Here is a 22624-nt window from a genome sequence, read left to right on the forward strand (position 1 = left end):
GATTTCCTCCTAAAAAGGTACAGTATCCAGAAGTTGACCTTCGATCCACTAATGAACCAGCATAATCCGCATCAGTATAAGCCTCTAAAACCATGTCTCCTCTTCTTCTGAATAGTATTCCTTTTCCGGGGCTTCCTTTAAGATATTGTAGAATCCTGTTCGCCGCTTGGAGATGCATTTCTCTAGGGTCATGCATAAATTGGCTAACGACACTTAGAGCAAAAGTAATGTCTGGCCTTGTATGGGACAAGTAGATCAATTTCCCCACAAGCCTTTGATACGAGCCTTTATCTACCACAGAATCTTCTGGAGAATTACACAACCCATGATTATATTCAATTGGTGTGGCCACTGGTTTACACCCTAATTTTCCTGTTTCTTTTAACAAATCAAGCACATATTTTTGTTGGGAAATAAAGATTCCTTGTTTAGAATGTGCTACTTCAATTCCCAAAAAATACTTTAATTTTCCAAGATCTTTGATATCAAATTCCTTGAATAAACAATTCTTCAAATTGTGTATCTCCTCTGAATCATCACCTGTTGCTATGATATCATCTACATAGACTAGTAGAGCAGTTACCTTTCCTGTTTTTGAGTGCCTTATGAACAAGGTGTGGTCTCCTTGACTCTGCCGATAGCCTAGCTTGACCATAACCTTTGTAAATCTTCCAAACCATGCACGGGGTGATTGCTTTAGTCCATAGAGTGCCTTCTTCAGTCTACATACCATTCCCTTCTTGCTTTCAAAACCAGGTGGTACCTCCATATAGATCTCCTCATCTAAATCTCCATGTAGAAAAGCATTTTTAACATCAAATTGTTGTAGGTTCCAATTAAAAATCGCAGCCAATGACAATAAGATCCTCACTGTATTCATTTTTGCCACTGGGGCAAAAGTTTCCAAATAATCAATTCCATAGGTCTGTGTGTAACCCTTTGCTACCAAACGTGCTTTAAATCTTTCTATAGACCCATCAGACTTGTATTTCACGGTAAATACCCATCTACACCCTACCAGCTTTTTCCCTTTTGGTAATTCCACCATTTCCCAAGTTTTATTCTTCTGCAATGCTTCCATTTCTACCTTCATAGCTTCTTCCCACTCTTTGTTGCCTAATGCTTCAGACAAATTTTTGGAACAGGAATTGTGTGGAGGTTACTGAGAAAAGCTTTATGGCTTGGGTATAGGTTTTGATATGTCAAGGAAAGGCACAAAGGGTGTTGTGTGCAGGTTCTGGTTCCTTTTCTAAGTGGAATGGGAAGGTCAAGATCATTTGGTTGGTTATGATCTTCATGATCAGTTTGGTTTGGTGTTTCTGATGGTTCAACAGGTTCAGGATAGGTATTAGGAGCAGGGACATGAGGAGATAATTGTGGTTGAGTAGTTTGATCAGTTAGCCTTTTTCTTCTGGAATAAACCTACAATGGTGGATTACTTTCTTGAATTCCTTTATGTATATCAAGATTAGAAGACTCAATAGGTTCATTAGGATTTAGAGACTCAGATGAGTTAAGAGATGGTGACTCAGGCAAGGACATACATAAGGATTTGTCATGGCTAGGAATAGACAAATCAAATAGTGATAAGCTAGAGATCCTTCTCCACCCAATGACTCCCCCTGAATGTAAGAATTTTTAAAAAATGACTCACTTTCATCAAATGTGACATCAGCTGAAACAAAAAACTTCTTGGTTGATGGTTGGTAACATTTATATCCTTTTTGAGTAGGAGAATATCCAATGAAAACACACTTAAGAGCACGTGGATCTAATTTGCCTATATTCTGAGAATGAATGTGAACATAGGCAATACTCCCAAAGATTCTAGGAATCAATTTACTGGAATTTTCGAAATTCGGGAAGAAACTCCTAAGAGTATCAAGTGGGCTCTTAAAATTCAGAATTCTTGATGGTATTCTGTTACTAAGATATGCAGCAGTTAGGACAGCTTCCCCCCAATACTGATTTGGAACCCTTTTGTGAAACAATAGTGATCTAGTAATGTCAAGTAACAAACTGTTTCTTCTCTTCGCTATCCCATTTTGTTGAGGAGTATTGACACATGAAGATTCGTGAATAATTCCCTCATTTTTTGAAGAAAACAGAGAGGTTTTGATTGAAGTAGTCCTTGGCATTATCAGAACGGAATCTTTTAATTGTCACATCAAATTGGGTTTTAACCAGATTAAAAAAGGTAGGAAGAACGTGGCTGACATCTGATTTTTGCTTTAACAAATAGATCCATGTTACTCTTGTACAATCATCAATGAATGACACAAACCATCTAGCACCGGAAATATTAGGAATGGACGAGGGTCCCCATACATCACTATGAATAAGAGAAAATGGAGTCTGACATCTTTTGTTGCTTATTGGAAAGGAAACGCGTTTATGTTTTGCGATTTCACAATCTTCACAATGAAAAGACTCAACAACCAAATTTTTGAATAATGATGGAAACATTAGCTTGATTACATAAAAAGAAGGATGACCTAAGCGACGATGATAGAGCCAAACTCTCTCTTTATTGGACATAACAGATTCAGACAAGAATGAACTAGATAAGAAATTCTTAATTGTATCTCCACTATTGTGAAAATCCAGAAAATAAAGACCACCTTTCTCACTAGCACGCCCAATCATCTCCTTCGTGTCCTGTTTCTGAAATGCACAATATGAAGAGAAAAAGGTTACTTTGCATTTGGAATCTTTGGTGACTTTGTGGACAGAAATGAGATTTGCAAATAACTTTGGGACATGAAGAACATTCTTAAGTATCAAAGACTTTCCCAGTTGTATGTCTCCTTGGCCAGCTACAGTAATAACTGAACCATCGGCTATAGTTATTTTCTTATAGCTAGGGCAAGGTGAATATGATATAAAGAGATGGGAGGAACAAGTCATATGATCAGTTGCCCCGGAATCAACCACCCACATTGGAGAAAATTTGTCTCTAACATTAGCAACAAAAGTGGAAGAAATACCTGCAAAGGCCATTGAACAACTACCTGCCGAAAATGATATCTCCAGAGATTCCAGCAATGTCTTCAATTTCTCAATATCTTCTTTGTTGAATTTTGGGACTAGTGGACTTTTTTTATTAACCTGAGGGCTGCTAGCAATGTGTGCCTGCGTTTTATCAAAAGTATTTTTGGTTGGAGGTTTACCATTGAGTTTCCAACATCTCTCTCTCGTGTGCCGGTACTTTTTGCAGTAAGTGCAGTAAAGATTGTCCCTGTTGACAATCGGTTTGAATGAACTTGCATGCTTGATGGTGCTCTCCAATTGTGAAACTCCAGATTCCTTTTTATTTGTCCCTTTTGTCATAAGAGCTGATCCTTCATTTATTTGAGTTTCAAGCATAACACTCCTCCGTCCTTCCTTTGTCCGTATAATGGCCATTGTCTCATTCAATGATGGCAGATCTTCTTTTCCTAAAATTTGCACTCGTACAGCATCAAACTCTGCATTTAGCCCTGCAAGAAAATCATAAATCCTTTCTTTTTCAATAAATCTTTTCAAAATTACAGCATCGTCTGTGCAACGCATTTGAATGCGTTGATAGTGATCCATCTCTTGCCATAACCCCTATAAAAGGTTAGAATATTCAGTGACAGATCGAGCTCCCTTTTTGTTGCAGATAATTTTGTTTTTATTTCATAGATCCTAGCAGCATCATGAACTTTAGAGTATGTCTCCTTCACTGCATCCCAAATTTCCTTAGCAGTATTCAGAAACATAACAGTATCACTAATTTCTGGAAGCATGGAGTTCCATAACCATGACATCACCATTGAATCACGTTCATCCCACGCATCAAACTTGGGGTCTTCTTTGGATGGTCCTGTACCGAGGAGATATCCTAATTTCCCTTTACCTTTTAGAAAGGTACGAACAAGCTGAGACCATTTTAGATAATTTTTCCCATTCAACCGATAAGAGGCTTGAATATTTTGTAAATCTCCAGTTGAAACTGTAGAGCTATGCTCTACAGTGGCAGAAACATTTTCAGAGACTGGATTATTCGCAATAGTACTCTCTTCGGACATGGTTTTCAAATGGTTTCAACCCTTGGGCGGAATAAAGAGGACAAATGTGATGAAAAGATGGATGAATGAAAAAAATCTGTCAGTAATAAGTCTAAGGCTCTGATACCATGTGGAAAGAGTAAGAAACTTGAATAATTTCATTCATATTTTTGAATATCATATACATGGCTTTATATACATGACGAGGTTAGAAACAAAATCCCATAAAGTCTAACAAAATCCCATAAAATCTGGGATTATACAAAATAAAATAAAACAAAGAATCAAAATTTGATATGGAAAGATCTTAGAGAATCAAAACTTGATATGGACAAATCTTAGAGGATCAAATCTTGATATGGAGAATATCTTCTTGGAAATCCTCTATCATTCAACAAATAATAACATCTTAAAATACACCAAATAAGTGAAAGGGAGTGCAGTAATACAATCCTATGCAAAACAACAAAATAGTGTGAACACAACATAGACCGCTACCAAACATAGGCAAAGCTCTATCAGACTACCCGGTACAAAGAGGGAAAAACTATGCACTACTTTCTAGCCTACAACCCTAATGCTCGACCTCCACATGTTCCTATCAAGAGCCATGTCCTCGGAAATCTGAAGACGTGCCATGTCTTGCCTGATCACCTCGCCCCAATTCTTCTTAGGCCGCCCTCTACCTCTTCTCGTACCTGCCAAAGCCAACCGCTCGCACCTCCTAACCGGGGAATCTATGGTTCTCCTCCGCACGTGTCCAAACCACCTAAGCCTCGCTTCTCGCATCTTGTCGTCCACGGGAGCAACGCCCACCTTCTCCCGAATATCTTCATTCCTTATCTTATCCAGTTTAGTATGCCCGCACATCCATCTCAACATCCTCATCTCGGCTACTTTCATCTTCTGGATATGTGAAAGTAGCCAAGATGAGGATGTTGAGATGGATGTGCGGGCATACTAAACTGTAAGATAAGGAATGAAGATATTCAGGAGAAGGTTGGCATTGCTCCCGTGGATGACAAGATGCGGGAAGCGAGGCATAACGTATTTTCTAATAAAGTGAGATCAGCTTACATTTTCTTGCTATGCTGTATTTAAGAGATTTGGAGCATTCTCATTCCAGTATTGTATGTTATTAATTGTTCATGTCCCTGGCTACTATGTGTCACAATACTGCCTCTAAACCCTTCTGGTGAGGAAGAAGGATTTTTTTTTTTTGAAAAATAATGGCTTCACGCGCTCAGAATTAGTGTGGCACACACCGTGCCATGTCAGCAAGACATGTCTAATAGGCACAATTGGGCTCGAGTTCAGATGTTAAATAGGAACAAGGCTTAGCTCATCTGTCTAAATGAAAAATGGGGCAAGTTTGAAGGGCCACTTATGTATTTGGCGATTTCTAATTTATTTTTAGAAATATTCATATTTTGATCTATTTTTAAATTTTAATTGTATTGTTAAGAATATTAAAATAGAACCGTGCATTTGGACTAACGCCACCCATGATAAGAAATATGACGTTCTTGCCTTTTAGAAGACTGGATCTACATTCACATTCGGAGCATATGGTAATGCTTCGGGTTGTTTTAACTTGTTTCTTCTCAAACAGGATGTAACGCCTTTGAGATGGTCGAATATGGATGGGAAATCATGCTATTCTATGATAGAATATTATCTGCATGTCTTTACTATTGAAGTATCCTTGCTGCTGTTTCTTTTTTGAGGGGTTATCAAATTTTTGTAGTTAGCATTTTTTATCTGTTAGTCTGCTATTGTTCATATGGACACAGTGTTTTTCTCCTTGCAAACTTTGATTTTACTTAGATGTTTTTCATATAGGTGACTTTTCTTCATAAAGGATTTGATGAGACACGCAGGCTTGGTCTTCAACATGAGACGGAACAGGTAGACATTTAAGATTTTGTTACCATACTGTAGATTACTAAAATAATGATTTGTCAATCTTTTGAAACTTGGCTGGAATAGTTGGTGCGCAATTCCACTCCACCCAGCGAAACTGGAATGCTTGTTGTCGATTCTGTGGTAAGTACACCATCCTAAGTGATAATGCCGTAAATGTATATGCCTCTGCTTATCAAGATTTATTCTCTCGCTGGGTTGATTGCAGGTTCCTGGTGGCCCAGCTCAAAATCATTTAGAGCCCGGTGATGTGCTTGTTCGCATGAATGGGGAGGTTAGTCTTTCTTTGATCTCCTATGGCATTTGAAATTTAATGGTTTTTATGCTCGTTCCAACATGTTTTCTAGATTATTTATAATTATACTATTTTCAGAAACCTAATTCTAGATTTATCTTCTTATACTCGGAACTGTACTCTATCATTTTCCCATATGGTTGCATCCCACCAAATTCTGCAGACCCACTTGAATTATCCCCAGCCAACCATTGAACTAGGTTGAATCAGAGACTTATTTGACAGAGTCATCCACTAGATTTATCCGTCCCCTCTACTCTATGGTGTGTTGCGAGGGACACTTTGTTATCCTATTTGATTGCTCTCAGATCTTACGTGAATACAAGAATAGTACTTTGTCAGAAATTGCTTGTCAGATGATTGGAAAAATTAATCATTTCATTGTTCATAGCATCAAACTGAGTCCTGGAAGCCTCATGCAGGTTGTTACCCAGTTCCTGAAGATGGAGACTTTACTTGATGACAGTGTCGAGCAGAAAATTGAGCTTCAAATTGAAAGGGGCAGCACTCCTTTGACAGTAGACTTGTTGGTAAATATTGTCGTTGCACGTCTTGGAATATCTCTACTCTTTATCTCTTTTCAAAGTTTTCTTCTTGGACTTTTAGATGAAAAAACGATTATCAATTCTCTTCATAAGGTTAACCTCGGCTTTGGGCCCTAGCTTGATTTTTCAACCCACTAGGTGCCAGCTTTCTTATGCAATGCTGGTTTTAAGGTTGATACAAGTTTTTCTAACTTAAAATACAACTTCAACAAAGCACCACATTTGATGGTGGCTCTCTAGTACATTCAGTTTTTGGTACCTAGAGGAAAATTTGGTTGACATTACTCTGTTAAATCCTGGGAATTTATTTATTTTTTTGTTGCAAATATTTGGATATTTTTTTGACTGTAGTCCTTTTTGTTTTTCACTTCTGACTGGGTCCTTTCCATGTTTTGGAGGCTAGCAATGGGATGTGGTGATTGTCTACATCAGTAGTGCATGAACCAAAGGATCCCTAATTTATTGACTGTGTTTTTGTCAGCTGTTTAGTATTTATCATGGGTTTCCACTCAGGTGACTCAAAAATCAGTTGCAGAAAGTGGCCCTTTCAGAAATTCTAAGCCTCTTTATATGCTTCTAGTATTGTAGCCATTGATGCATGAATAGTATTTCATGCTCAAATTTGACGGTTTCTGTTTTGAAGTTGTACTATACATATGATTGTAATATGAGGCAGACCTTTATTTCCTGAACTCTCGATTATTGTTATACATTTCTTATGGGGCAATTGTTCAGTCACTTTTAGGGATGGGAATCTATGTCATTTGGTTCTTTTCAACAGATATCTCTTTTACCCTTTCAACATCCTAAAGTTGGATGAGTTTTACATGCATAAGTACAGCTCCATTGTTCCGTGGATTTGTAAGGGTGTACTTAGTTGACCTGATAGATGATGGTAGTGACACACAGCTGACTCTATTCCTTTGTCCACAAATTTCTAACTTAACCTATTTATCCAAAAAAAGAAGAATTTTCTAAGTTTAATAACTGTAGTTTCTTTAAAAAAAAGAAGGTAAAGGAATTGGTTTAAGAAAAGGGCTCTGAAACTACACTGACTTGCTTATAATGTTTTCTTCTTTTGCTTGTGTTTGTATCATCTGTGATTATGACTTCTTTATTTTGGGCAACTTCAGGTTCAGGATTTGCACTCAATTACTCCTGACCACTTCTTGGAAGTTAGTGGTGCAGTGATACACCCACTTTCTTATCAACAGGTTTGTGATATTCTGTGCTGTTGGCTCCCCAGTCTTATGCATGTAAGAAACATCTTTACCAGTAGACTCCCGTTATATGAGTTTATCTGCATTCTACTGATTAGTCATCCCAATGACAGATGAATTCCAAGTCAGGGAATTGTTTTTGACTTGTTCACAGGCTTCTTCCGTGGAAGAAATCAGCAGTCTGTTCTGGTTAATGCAAGATATTCTCTAATCCTAAAACAATGCTACCTGCAAACTACTTTTATTTTGCTTGGTAAAACAAATTCACACTTATTAAGTATGAATGACAATAAAAACCGGCGTTAAGCACCTGAAAGTGTAATTTAGCTGTTGCATCCAGTCTATTTTCTAAATTTTCGTTTTGGTGCGTATTTGGAAACTATCAACCAGGGTAAGGAGTGATGTAGGCCCATTAGAAGTAATGCAAAGTTATTAAAGATTGAAGCTTTATTGTTTGGAATTGATTCCTATAGCTTTGTTTGACGTTATTGAGTTATATTCGACTAGATTCGAGTCATTTGGAGAAGAGTTTTCGCAAAATGAGGGATGCAACACGTGGACTTTAAGGGGGGTCACCCATCCTAATACCACTCTAACTGAAACACGATTCTGGAGTTCTGACTGGATATAATGCATTAGTGCTAGTATGTCGAATCCGTCATTAACCTTGAGTAGGTTCATTTGATGTTTTATGACTAGCTTGTGTGGTTGGTTTTGATTTCCGAGAGGTTCAGTGGTGTTTTAGAAGAGAAATTCTCGTTGTAGAAGCCTCAAGTTGTTGGAGTTGACCAAGGTTTTAACTTTTGGGTAAACGAACTCGGAATCGGGTTTTGATGAATAGTAGGATCAGATAATGTAATGTAGATTTTGGGAGTTAGCATACGAGATTCTCAGGAAGCTCACCTTATCTAGTTCAGTCTAATGTAATCAAAATAGAGCAACATAAGGTAGATTCAAGGAATAGTACCAAAAAGGCTGGGTTGGAAAGAGCACAACCTATCTTGGAAAGCATGATGACGGATGATGTTCAAACATAAGATTAGCAATTCGAGGTGCCATAAAGTTCGGACATAATAGAGACCACAAGATCCCAAAGATGATAGATCCAATCCAACTCAGTTGTCAGTCGGAGACTCATTAGATGTGCATGATTTGGAGTTGCATACAAATTCTTAAGAGTATGCCAAAACTGGAAGGACATTTTGGTTGTGATGACAAATAGGCACAATCTCATCGGAAAGAGTGGAAATCAAAGTTGTGCAAAGGTGACTAACTTGACTCTTCCAAAAAATCGAATCTACTGAGAAGCAGGAGGTGTGTCGATATATTTTTCAAAATCATAGCCAACAAGAGCAGATACCCATTGGGTATGCCAGGAAAAATAGTTGGTGGACATCAACTTGATTGGGGTAAGAGAAGAATTATTGATAGAAAGAAGATCAGAAGAACCTTGAGTTGCAGAAATTATTGAGATACACGAAGGTGATTTATCTGATTGGAGTATTTCTTTAGGCATTATCGGATCCTCATGAGAGGAAGATTTCGATGTGCGTTGATGAACCATTGAGTTGAAATTTTTTTTATGCCGTATGGCTTCCCTGCTCTGATACAAGAAAGAATATGGAAGTTGTGTATTTTGTGCTCTCCAGCAAGTGAAAGCGCACTTGGGGACAAGTTTGTTATTATACTATGTGACAAACATAGTCTAATAACGTCACTTGTCCATCGTAGAGACTCTCAACCTCGTGTGTTAGTGTATATATCTCCTTTGAAGGTTATGGTGGAAGAATTGAGAAACTCACCCGGAAAGAGAAAACACCTTGAAGTAGCGAGAGTCCATTACTTAAATGGTCACTCAACTATTCCAAATTATCTAGTAAAGTCATGTCTTTCATTTGTAACATAAAAGTCGCTTAACTATGCTTATAGCACTCAGAAAGCCATTGTCAGTATGGGCCTCTATACCTACAAGGTGAATGCAGTGCCCCGACAAAAAAGAACGTGCGTACTGTGGAATAGTACTCGTATGATAAGGCAGACTGCATAACATACGATAAACAAGAAGCTCAACTTGCCCTTCTTCCCAAATATCATTGTTAGAATAGTTATGTCAATATATGTAATTAGCCCTAGTCCCTTATGTAATAGGAGTAGGTTATGTGTTATGTATACATATAAATAGGGCTCATTGTAACATAGAGTAACAATCAATAATATTTTACCCCGCGCTTTCTCACATGGTATCAGAGCATTGGTGAGATAATTATTGTTGTGCGTCATTCCAACGACATCCGGGGAAAATCAGTTGCACCGTGCAATTTTCCGGTGACTTAAGCAGCTGTTTACGTCAATTGAGTTTCAGTGAGGTTTGTGCAAATTCCAACACCACCACAAGGTTCTCCTATCATTGGCGACCAAACCCCAGTGAAGATCTCCGGCACAACACGCGCCGTTACGCGCCTCTGGCAGTTAAGGTTCTGGCGAGATTGTCACCACATGCGCCGGTGCGTGAGATCATTTTCCGGCATCTTTCAAGTATGATTTTTCTTTTGGGTTGGTCGCCTGACTTTTCCGACTCGACCCTTCGAGATTTTGTGGTTTCTCAGTTACCGAAAAGTGTTTCCGGCAAGAGGAATGGTTTTTCCGGCGAGAGCAGTGGTCTGTCACTGTTATGGTCACTTTTCCGGTCACCTTGTTCACATACTAAGGTTGCCTATTGATTTCGACCTCAGTCATTTAATTTCCACTATTTTGTTGACTTCAATTTGCTTCCGACGAAGATTTGAGAAGTCAGAGAAGTTGCATCTGTTAACTGAAGGTCTTCAACACAAAATTTTCAGCACTCTGAAGCTCAACTAACAATATCAGACCAACTTACTCTAGTTTGGTGATCAGAACAGTGTTCGATCATTATAATAGTTTGGTTTCAATTTCTAATTGCTTGATTTTAGGGTATCTCAGTTGGTAATCTTCATAAAATATTTGGCTTTGATCTCTCTTAAGTTCATTATAATGTCACTCAGATCTGATGCTTTTGGCTCAAATACTGTTGGATCCTATACTTCGAATGTTCATATGGTGTCTTTATCTATCGAGTTCCTTCAGTATAAAACACGTAAGTAGATACCTTTTGAGATAGATTTTGTAGCTCAAACAGGTAATAGCGTGACTTGTATCTCTTAATCGTCTTCTTCCTCCGACTCTTGGGTCATTGATTCAGGTGCATCTGATTGTATTTCTGGTAACAAATCTCTTTTCTCTAGTATTTCATATTCTCAATCTCTTCCAACAGTCACAATGACCAATGAGTCCCAAACCATGGCAACTGCAATAGGTCAAGCAAGTCCACTTCCTTCCTTACCTTTAGATTCAGTTCTTTATGTTCCCGGTAGTCCTTTTAATCTCATAGCCGTTAGTTGCTTAGCCAAATCACTTAAATCTGCTGTTTTATTTCTTGATGACCTTATTTTTATACAGGAACGCAGTAAGGGACGGATCATTGGTACCAGACATGAATCAAATGGACTTTATTACCTTATCCTTGCTAAATCACATGGACTCACATCTTGTCTTCCTTTAACAACTTGTCCTGTTACTGATTCACCGGATTTATTACATAAACGGTTGGGATATCCAAGTTTGTCAAAACTTCATAAAATGGTACCTGGTTTATCTCACTTGTCCACTCTAGAGTGTGAGTCATGTCAGCTCGGTAAGCATACTCGCTCCACCCTCAACGTCTTGATAATCGAGTGGAGTCACCTTTCACTTTAGTCCATTCAGATGTTTGGGGTCATAGTTGGGTCAGTTCTACCTTGGAATTCCGCTACTTTGTCAGTTTCATTGATGATTATTCCAGGTGCACTTGGGTATTTCTGATGAAAAATCGATTTGAGTTGTTTTCTATTTTCTAGACCTTTCAAGCAGAAATCCAAAATCAATTTGGGGTTTCGATCCACACATTTCGCAGTGATATTGCCTAGAGTATTTATCTTCCACATTTCAGCAGTTTATGAACTCTCATGGAATCATTCATCAAACATCTTGTGCATACACATAACAAAATGGGGTAGCTGAGAGAAAGAATAGGCATCTCATTGAGACGGCTCATACACTTCTCATCAGGTCTCATATTCCGTTGCGTTTTTGGGGCGATGCAGTTCTCACAACTTGTTATTTGATTAATCAGATGCCTTCATCTCCCATCCAGAATCAAATTCCGCATTCAGTATCATTTTCCCAATCACCCTTATACACTCTTCCCCCTCGCATTTTTGGGAGCACATGTTTTGTTCGTAACTTAGTCCCTGGAAAAGGTAAGTTAGCTCCTCGTGCTCTCAAGTGTGTCTTCCTTGGTTATTCTCGTGTTCAAAAAGGATATCGTTGTTACTCACTTGATCTTCGTAGGTACCTTATGTCAGCTGATGTCACATTTTTTGAGTCTAGACCTTACTTTACCTCTTTTGACCACCTTGATATTTCTGAGGTCTTACCTATACCGACTTTTGAGAAGTTTACTATAGCTCCTCCTATGCCCTCAGCCACGGAGGTCTTACCCATTCTAGCCGTTGAGGAGTCTAGTGTTGCTCCTCCTAGATCCCTAGCCACGAGAACACCACTCCCGACTTATCAGCGTCGTCCGCGCCCAACATCAGTTCCAGCTGATTCACGTCTTGCACTTGACCCTGCTCCTACTGCGAACTTGCTCCTCCTAGTCAACCCATTGCACTTCGAAAAGGTATAAGGACCACACTTAAATCCTAATCCCCATTAATGTCGGTTTAAGTTATCATTGTCTGTCATCACCCCATTATGCTTTTGTATTTTTTTTGTCCTCTATTTCCATCCCTAAGTCTACGGGTGAAGCATTGTCTCATCCAGGATGGCGACAGGCTATGATTGATGAGATGTATGCTTTACATACGAGTGGTACTTGGGAGCTTGTTCCTCTTCCTTTAACTACTGTTGGATGTCGTTAGGTTTATGCAGTCAAAGTTGGTCCGGATGGCCAGGTTGATAGACTTAAGGCCCGTCTTGTTGCCAAAGGATATACTCACATATTTGGGCTCAATTACAGTGATACTTTCTTGCCCGTGGCTAAAATAGCATCAGTTCGCCTTTTTCTATCCATGACTGCAGTTCGCCATTGGCCTCTCTATCAGCTGGACATTAAGAATGCTTTTCTTCACGGTGACCTTGAGGATGAAGTTTATATGGAGCAACCACCTGGTTTTGTTGCTCAGGGGGAGTCTAGTGGCCTTGTATGTCGTTTGCACCAGTCACTTTATGGTCTAAAGCAGTCTCCTCGAGCCTGATTTGGTAAGTTCAACACAGTTATCCAGGAGTTTTGCATGACCCGTAGTGAAGCTGATCACTCTGTGTTTTATTGGCATTCTGCTTCAAATCTCTGTATTTATCTAGTCGTTTATGTTGAATTACCAGCAATGATTAGGGTGGTATTACTAAGTTGAAGCAACAACTCTTTCAGCACATTCAGACTAAGGATCTGGGCAGAAGTATGCCTTAGACATTCTTGAGGAGATAGGAGTTGACACTCCGATGGATCCGAATTCTAAACTTCAACCAGGACAGGGGGAGCCGCTTAGCGATCCTGCAAGATATAGGCGGCTGGTTGGTAAATTAAATTACCTCACAGTGACTAGACCTGACATTTCCTTTCCAGTGAGTGTGGTAAGTCAGTTCCTAGATTCTCCCGGTGATAGTCATTGGGATGCAGTTGTTCGCATTCTTCGTATATAAAATCAGCTCCAGACAAAGGTTTATTGTTTGAGGATCGAGGCCATGAGCAGATCGTTGGATACTCAGATGCTGATTGGGCAGGATCACCTTCTGATAGACGTTCTACGTCTCGATATTGTGTCTTAGTAGGAGATAATTTGGTGTCTTGGAAGAGAAAGAAACAGAATGTGGTTGCTCGGTCTAGTGCAAAAGCAGAATATCAAGCAATGGCTATGGCGGCATGTGAGCTAATTTGGATCAAGCAGTTGCTCAAAGAGTTGAAATTTGGTGAGATCAGCAAGATGGAACTTGTGTGTAATAATCAAACTGCTCTTCATATTGCGTCAAATCCAGTGTTTCATGAGAGAACTAAACACATTGAGATTGACTGTCACTTTGTCAGAGAAAAAATACTCTCTGGAGATATTGCTACAAAGTTTGTGAAATTGAATGATCAACTTGCAAATATCTTCACCAAGTCCCTCACTGGTCCTCGATTAGCTACATATGTAACAAGCTCGGTACATATGCTTTATATGCACCAGTTTGAGGGTGGGTGTTAGAATAGTTATGTGAATATATGTAATTAGTCCTAGTCCCTTATGTAATAGGAGTAGGTTATGTGTTATGTATACATATAAATAGGGCTCATTGTGATATAGAGTAACAATCAATAATATTTTCTCCCGTGCTTTCTCACACTCATCACGCTCTTCATAGGTGAAACTTTCAAAAATACCTTCTCGCCCTCCATATAAGCCACATCACGGACCTTCTTATCCGCTTAACTCTTGTGCCTACTCTACGCTGTCCGAAGGCGATCCTAAATCAACTTCACCTTCTCCAGAGCATCACGAACCAAATCCGTACCCAACATTCTAGCCTCACCAAGCTCAAATCAACCAATAGGAGAACGACACCGCCTACCATATAAAGGGGAGATACATCAGAGTTATTTATAACAAATCAAAAATCAGGTTAATTTCAGATATGACCACTAAGCTTCACCCGCTATAATAGTAAAGTCATAAAACTACTTTTTGCCATGTCAAAATTAACCGAACTACTCGCCATAACAGTAAAGTCACAGTTTCAAGGCTTACTTGATAAGGGATTCATTAGACCTAGTTTATCTCCATGGGCTGCACCGGCGTTATTTGTGAAGAAGAAAGATGATGCTACGAGGATGTGCATTGATTATTGACAGTTGAATAACGCTGCTATCAAGAACAAATATCCATTGTCTCTTTTATCAACTTCCCAAAACCTCATCTTCCTCACGTCATTTTCATCAACAAAGCAGGCCCTTTACTCCAGCCAAAAACCAGTCCAAAAGCAGCCATAAAACCCCATTAAAGCAGCTTCAAAAACGAGCTGCAGTCCCAGTTTAATAGTTCCCAATAGGATAGCTAGCTCCTATGTTGATGGTCTTCCAAATGGTCCGGTTCCTGGAAAGGAAAACAAAGAGATGGGGAATCATTTTTAGGTGAAGACGATACCAAAGCTCTTTCTATCAGATATTGACTCTTGCTAGAACACGAATTACAACATTGAAACCAAGAATTAAAGATCAAACCAAATTTCTTAAACTTTCTTAACTTTGAAACTTCCAACTTCCACCGAACGTGTCCGAATCATACTTAGACACTTCAGATTGCAACCAAACTTTGCACACAAGTTCCATTTAATAACACGAACCTATCCTCAGTCCGGGAATAACAGTCGGAGTCCAATAACATCAAAGTCAACTATTGGTTAAACTTGAGAACTCTCCGGTTCTTCATATTACCAACTTCCAACAAATAGAATCAAAATCTTCTAGGAATATCCTAAATCAAATCCGAACATATGCTCGAGTCCAAAATCCACAAGGGAAATACTTCTCATACTCACCAAACACTGGGTACAACAACAAGCACTTAAAGTGCATAAAAATAATCATGGGGAGACGGATAGCATAATACACTATGGAAATGTTAAGCACGACTAAGGTGCAATACGTGAATCAATGTTCCAGGAGCCATATCGCTTATATATCGCCACAAGGCCTAAATCGGACCACAACATGCATGTGAATAATCAAGTAGTCCCACAACCCATATAGCATATGAGAGAAACACATGAAATAGATCAAGGCAATGGGAGCTTGAACAAACATACTTGGAGTTCATGGAATCCGATTCTATGTAAAGAGCTTAGTTAAACATACGTTAATCAAGTTTCCTTAGTGATCCTACCACGTTCCACTACTCTTTACACTTCAATCTACATCACAAGATCCAATTGAACCAATATTAGCAAGAATGCCATGTTTTAGGTAATTTAGGTATCAGACCCTACCTTGTTTGTACAATCTGTTGTACTACGGCGATCTTGGTCACATCAAGAATGACCTTCGCTGATAAGAGCTTGTGTATCAGAGCAGGAAATAAACTAAACAGACCCTACTTGATGGGAATAATCCTTAGTCGCACGGTTGTACTTGCTAGAATTTGCTGGTGACACTTGGTATGTGGGTTTCATGTTTGGGGTTTAATCAAATGAGTGTATAATGAGGAGCAACACATTAAGAAAACAAAAGATGTCCAGAATCTTTTGTTGTCATACTTCTTTCATAGTTTTTAAATGGAGCTTGGGGAACTCCATAACTTCTAGTTTGCAATCTGTTTTTAGTGCCCATTGGCATTTGAATCTTTCTCCCTGCTACAAATGTAACTTAGTATAATTTTTAAGGTGGAGTGCAACATTTTATCAAGTTCATTTTATTGTCTATCTTTTTAATAAAAACAGCTTCAGCAAAACCTCCTGGGACGATTAATTTAACAGGGTGCATGATCACCTGTTTGAAGAAGTGGAACAAATGTGCAACTTTTGTTGCACATGATAGATGGATTGTAGGATGAGTTCAAAACATCATGTGGTGGAGTAGGAAAGGAGCTTTTAATCCTTAGGTTCCTTCTGTTTTTCGACTTTCTTACTTTTGCAACAGTCCAGGAGCTTTTATTAGTTGATACGAAAATTACACGTGTCTGTCGGAAATTTAGTTCCGTTATTTTGGTCCATTTTGAACTATCTTTGATCTCTGGATGGTTTCAGTGGGCGGTCAATGTCCAGCGAACTAGGAAAGTGTAGTCAAGGATTGCTTTTGTATCTCTCATTCGAAATGCTGAGACTTTCTGGCTTCTATGTTGAAGAAATAAATAGATATTAGATGGTCCCTTGTAGCAGTTCGAATCATGTCGACATTCTATTTGAAGCGCACGGTAGTCATCTACCTATGACATGAAGATCCACGGTCTCTTTGGCACATTTAGTGGCTTGTTTATGCTCATACTTGTGTAGTTTTCTCATTTGCTGTTTGCAAAAATGAAGCCTCACCTTCTGTCTTCCTTTTTGCAGGCTAGAAATTTTCGTTTTAACTGTGGTCTTGTCTATGTCGCTGAACCAGGGTTTGTGCATTTTTCCTTTTCCAATTGTTTAAATGATTGATCTAATGTAGTTTTTTTTCTCAAGTTCTCATGATGCTTGATTTCTAAGTATCTGTTAGTGCAGTCTTTAGATACTGGCTTGTAAACAAATCGTATTGACTGTGACTACTATTTGCCATTGTAGATACATGCTATTTAGAGCAGGAGTTCCTCGCCATTCCATCATTAAAAAATTTGCAGGGGAAGGTATATCAAGGCTTGAAGACTTAATTTCCGTTTTATCTAAGCTGTCTAGGGGAGCAAGAGTACCATTGGAGTATATAAGCTACAAGGAACGTCATCAAAGAAAGGTATTAGAAGCACTGCTACCGAACTATCTGTCAAACAAAAATTTGTTTCCATTGCTACCGCTCATTTTACCCTCATTTATGTTCCTGCTTCCTGTTATCATCTCTTCTGTTTGTTGATAAGCACTATTGCTGGTACTAGTTTGCCTTTTCAATTTGAACTTGGTGATCTGCTTAAACCATGGTCGACAAGCTGTGCCTCTTCTATAGTTGGGTATTACTACTGATATGTCAGGTAGAATGGAGCCTTCTTCTTAATCAGAAAGGGTAAAGGGAAGAAAAAGAAAAGTAATGGAAGGTCCAATATTTGTTGTCACCAACAGTGTCAGGAGTATTGGCAGGAAATCTCTGTAGCTGCATTGGTTTTACAATTATGAAGTATTTACCTAAATGGTTTCAGATGTTTCGAAATATAAGGGCAAGAGTATAATATATCCACCTGTTTGCAACTTTGTGTTTGTCAACAATGATCTTAATGATCATAATCATTTTGCATGTAGACATAGTGTTTGGTCACTTTACGGTTTTCGTGTTTTTTTTTTTTTTTTAAATTGTATTTGAACATCGAATCTGTAAGAGGGATGAATTACTTGAGCTATGAAGATGTAGGTGTAAAAGATGTAATGATTGGGAATGGGTGAATTACAGCAGTGTGCAGAACACTGAGGCTACCATGGCTCTTTATAAAACAAAGCAGGGGTGGGATATTAACTCTAGGAGAAACTCTAATGATTGTGAAGTGGATGATGTGTAACTATTGCTACAGATGCTGGAAGTAGTACCTTTGCGGATATTCCAGATTCATTAGCTTTGAAGCCAGAGAAAAGTAAGATGTTTACTCTCAGCTCCTACCACAAGTCCCTGATCTCCTCTGGTGGTGAAATGTCACTTTGTCCTTGGAAGAAGATTTGGAGAAGCAAAGTTCAAATTGAAGTAGCACGTTTTTGCTGAACTTTGACACATGAAGCTGCTCTCTCTCAAGATAATCTTCAGAAGAAGGCGACATTATTATGCAATAGGTATCAAATGTCTGGGGCTGGAGCTGACGATGTCAACCACTTATTCATACAATGCCCCTTGACAATACATCTGCGGCAGTTATTTCTCAGTTTTAAACAGTGTCAAGTGGTCTACAACAATCAGTAAAGGAGTTAATGTTGTGCTGGTCTAACAGAGAACTCTGCAGGGACAAAAGAAGAGTTGGGACACAATATCAGCATGTATTTGGTGGGTGATATAGAAGGAAAGAAATCAGAGGGTTTTTGAAAGCAAAACTGAATATTCTTAGTGTAAAATGAGAAATGTCAAAATAATGTAGAAAGCATAGTGGGGATCTGCAGTCTCTTTGAGTGAAGGGACTGGAGTTATTGAACCTTGATGCACATTCCTGCACAAGCCTATGCTTTCTGATTCAATAAAGCTGTCGGAAAGTCCTTTTGGTTTTCCCATCATCTTCTTGCCTGGAAGTATGACCTTCTAATAAACCTTATTTTGACTGCAGTCCGTCTTGGTCACAATTGACCGCCATGAGTGGTATGCACCCCCACAGATATATAAGCGCGACGACAGCACTGGCTTATGGACAGTGAAGCTGGCTTTGCGGCAGGAGTCCCCACTCTTGCTATCAGGCATTTATCCAGTAGAACAAGATTTATCAAATCATACCGGATCTTGTACTGGTGAGCTAAAGGACTATATACCTGAAGAAGTCAGCCAAGAACTCATGGATGCAGTTACTTCTTTGGAAACTAGTGGTGAACATGTTGCTGAGGGACCAAATTCTCAGGATGATTCTGATAATGGAACAAAGAAAGAGAGGGTGGAAGAGAACTCATCTGTAGATGGTGATGTAATAGCGGATTGTTCTTTAAACGAGCATGGAGAAGAAAAATTGGATGAGTCTGGATCTGTGGAAGATGCAGTTCTGAGAGATTATCAGGGTGCAGCACCTGTAGCAGCTACTTCAGTTGCTGAGCGCGTAATTGAGCCTACTCTTGTGATGTTTGAGGTAACTTTAAGGTCTCAAAGGACTTGTATACTTTATTGAAAAGCATTCATATTTTTTTATCATGAATGTTGATTATTCAAGTTTCTCCATCACCTCTCTTTTGGGTGCCTGGGCGATGGCTTTCTTTTCTTAAGCAGTACTTAATAAACGACTTTTGATCTTTCAAAGTTTTCTTTCTCCTTTGCTTCTTTGTTCCTGGGAGGTGGTTTTTGTTGTGTAATCAGAATAATCAGACTAAGAAATGTGTTAAACCCCAGTGATGGAGCAGAAAGCTTTTCTTTTGGCTGTCTCTCTTTCGGGTCCCTGGGAGGTGAGTTTCATTTTCTAAGTTTTATTAATGACCTTTGATCTTTCAAATTTCTCTTTCTCCTTTGCTGCTTGGTTCCTGGAAGGTGGTTTTTATTGTGTAATCAGATTAATCAGACTAAGAAATGTGTTAAACCCAGTGATGTTTCGGGTGGGTGTTTTTTCGGTGAACTTCTGCTTTGGATGTTAACTTTGCAATAGCTGCATGTGCGTTGCAATAAAAAAGTGTTTTATTCTCTTGACTCATCCGACATTCCTTCAATTTTTTCTTGTGCACCATAAAGTGTTATGAATGTGATAATGATGGTCATATGGACTTCTATAGAATGCTTTGAGCATTACATTAAGGCAATTGATGTTATTGCAACTACTAGTAAGACTTCATTCAGCATTCAGTTTAATAGTGTAGGACATAAAATATGCTGATTTCTTTTACTCACTGTTGGTTTAAACTTGATATATCCGTTAGCTATAACGAGTGGTGGTTTCATGGTTTTGTGTTAAAAAATAATCACTACCAAAATGACATGACTGCAATTAGGAGGTATCTCTGGATTTTTTTTGTATCCTGTTAATTCCTGTTTCCGTTTTCTAGCTAAAGTACCTCTTATGGTGTTAAAATTGCAGGTTCATGTCCCTTCATCATGTATGCTTGATGGTGTTCACTCGCAGCATTTTCTTGGAACTGGGGTAATTGTATATCATTCTGAAACCATGGGCTTGGTTGCTGTTGACAAAAACACAGTCGCTGTACCAGTTTCTGATGTCATGATATCATTTGCTGCCTTTCCTATTGAAATTCCTGCCGAGGTGAGGTTTTATGGGGGAAGTTTTTTACCTCCTGTTACTTCTCCTCCATTGTTGTTAAGAAGCTCAGTAACCTTTTGGGCCATTTTGTATAGGCCCAACCTAGCTCAATGTTGTTGGATTTGACTTAAGTCATGCAATTTTGACTTAAATATTTAATCAGCCTTATTAACCCTCAGGTAGTCTTCCTCCACCCTTTCCATAATTTTGCTTTAGTTGCATATGACCCCTCTGCTTTGGGAGCTGCTTGCGCCTCTGTGATTCGTGCTGCTGAACTTCTTCCTGGTACGTGTTAAAACTCTTTGGATGATTCTATCGTTAACCTGCTTCCCTTTCATGTTCTCGCTGGCGGGTGGGGAAAGTGATTTGTCATCATTTCAGTTGCTTAACATGTGAGTATGCATTATATGCTTCCAAGTGGAAAGATATTTGGTTCACAAATTTCTTTTTAAAAATCCTCGTTCTAGAGGGGAGTTTTAATCCTGCTACTGATCAGGATGTGATCCCCTTTGACACCATATCTATTTATAAAATACTTTTCCCTTTCTTTGGTCAATGGTCTTTTACCCAAGTTGAACGCAAATTCTGTAGTCTCCCACTGTATACTGAGATATTTTTGCAGAAAATGGGCATGTTTCACATTCTTCACAAACTAAAATATTTTAAGACAACTTTTCCTTCTTCCCCCTTCCCAAAGTACATAATATCTTTGGACTAGTACCATGCTGTCTTTGGAAAATTTTCAACATAAGGTTGTGACTCCTTGAAATCCTCTTTAACCTGCTTACCTTGTTATTATGTTTCTCGGAAAATGATGTCTCATCTCATCCAGAACACCTTCTTTTGTTTCTTAATTACTATTTTGTTGCCAACAGAGCCTGCTCTGTGTCGAGGAGATTCAGTTTATCTGGTGGGATTGAGTAGAAGCCTACAGGCAACCTCTAGGAAATCAATTGTCACTAACCCTTCTGCTGTTTTGAAAAGTGGATCCTCTGATGTTCCGCGATACAGAGCAACAAACCTGGAAGTCATTGAGCTTGACACTGGTATGTTGGAACATAAGGGTCCTGCTCACTATTTGTGGTGCTGATTCCTATATCCTAGCGCTTTAGCTCTCATTTCGTGAACTTTTCATGGTTCTCTACCAATTCTTCTTTTATTCATCAAAGCTCATCCTAATCTCCATCTAGATTACTGCCTTATCCCTGTCCTATCATTGTATAATGGATTCTGTGACCTTTCAGATTTTGGAAGCACCTTTTCTGGTGTTCTTACTGATGAGCGTGGAAGGGTTCAAGCTTTATGGGGAAGCTTTTCAACGCAGGTATGTAATTTTGAACTGCTGCTCGAGTCGCTCGAGCGTGGAAGGGTTCAAGCTTTATGGAGAAACTTGTTTTAAGTCCTTCCTTCACTCTTTCCAGCTAAAGTATAGCTCGAGTTCATCAGAAGAGCACCAATTTGTCCGGGGTATACCAATTTATACAATAAGCCAAATCGTTGACAGGATGACTTCTGGCACAGGAGGACCACCTCGTCTTATAAATGGTTTGCAAAGACCTATGCCGTGCATAAGAATATTAGAAGTAGAACTTTACCCTACTTTGCTTTCCAAAGCTCGAAGTTTTGGACTAAGTGATGCATGGATCCAGGTAATCTGCTACTTCTGTTGGTTTCTTTTTCTGTCATTACTCGTTTATGTTCTTGTGTTTTCCTCTTATCCATTTCTTGAACTGAATGTGTGTTTTCTCATAAAAAAATTCACCTCGCCTAAGACACAGAAACTTGGTCTACTTCCTTTAAAGCTCTTTTAACATCTGGGTCCATATGTGCTAGATGTGTCCTCACTTCGTTAAAGGTTAGTCGCAACTCCCAAGAAGAATACAACCCAAGCTGTAAATGAACCAAAAATTCTAAGGTTACTTGGCGTACTTGGTCTTCAATTTCATCATGAGTGTATCTATCTGTATATGTGACT

The 22624-nt window shown here is 38.9% G+C and overlaps 1 protein-coding gene across 1 annotated transcript in view; it reads left to right on the plus strand.

The window, feature by feature from the left end:
* LOC104238164 (protease Do-like 7) overlaps positions 1–22624 on the plus strand; it is a 48095-nt gene that overhangs the window by 23253 nt on the left and 2218 nt on the right. Inside the window, exons 8-20 of the mRNA XM_009792455.2 lie at positions 5874–5939; positions 6021–6077; positions 6163–6228; positions 6672–6779; positions 7928–8008; positions 17153–17202; positions 17366–17531; positions 19030–19536; positions 20470–20652; positions 20829–20934; positions 21525–21695; positions 21894–21973; positions 22071–22298. Coding sequence (XP_009790757.1) covers positions 5874–5939; positions 6021–6077; positions 6163–6228; positions 6672–6779; positions 7928–8008; positions 17153–17202; positions 17366–17531; positions 19030–19536; positions 20470–20652; positions 20829–20934; positions 21525–21695; positions 21894–21973; positions 22071–22298 — 1869 coding nt within the window. The remainder of the gene's footprint in view (positions 1–5873; positions 5940–6020; positions 6078–6162; positions 6229–6671; positions 6780–7927; positions 8009–17152; positions 17203–17365; positions 17532–19029; positions 19537–20469; positions 20653–20828; positions 20935–21524; positions 21696–21893; positions 21974–22070; positions 22299–22624) is intronic.

This window comes from Nicotiana sylvestris, chromosome 9 (assembly GCF_000393655.2).
Source record: "Nicotiana sylvestris chromosome 9, ASM39365v2, whole genome shotgun sequence".
Taxonomy (NCBI): domain Eukaryota; kingdom Viridiplantae; phylum Streptophyta; class Magnoliopsida; order Solanales; family Solanaceae; genus Nicotiana; species Nicotiana sylvestris.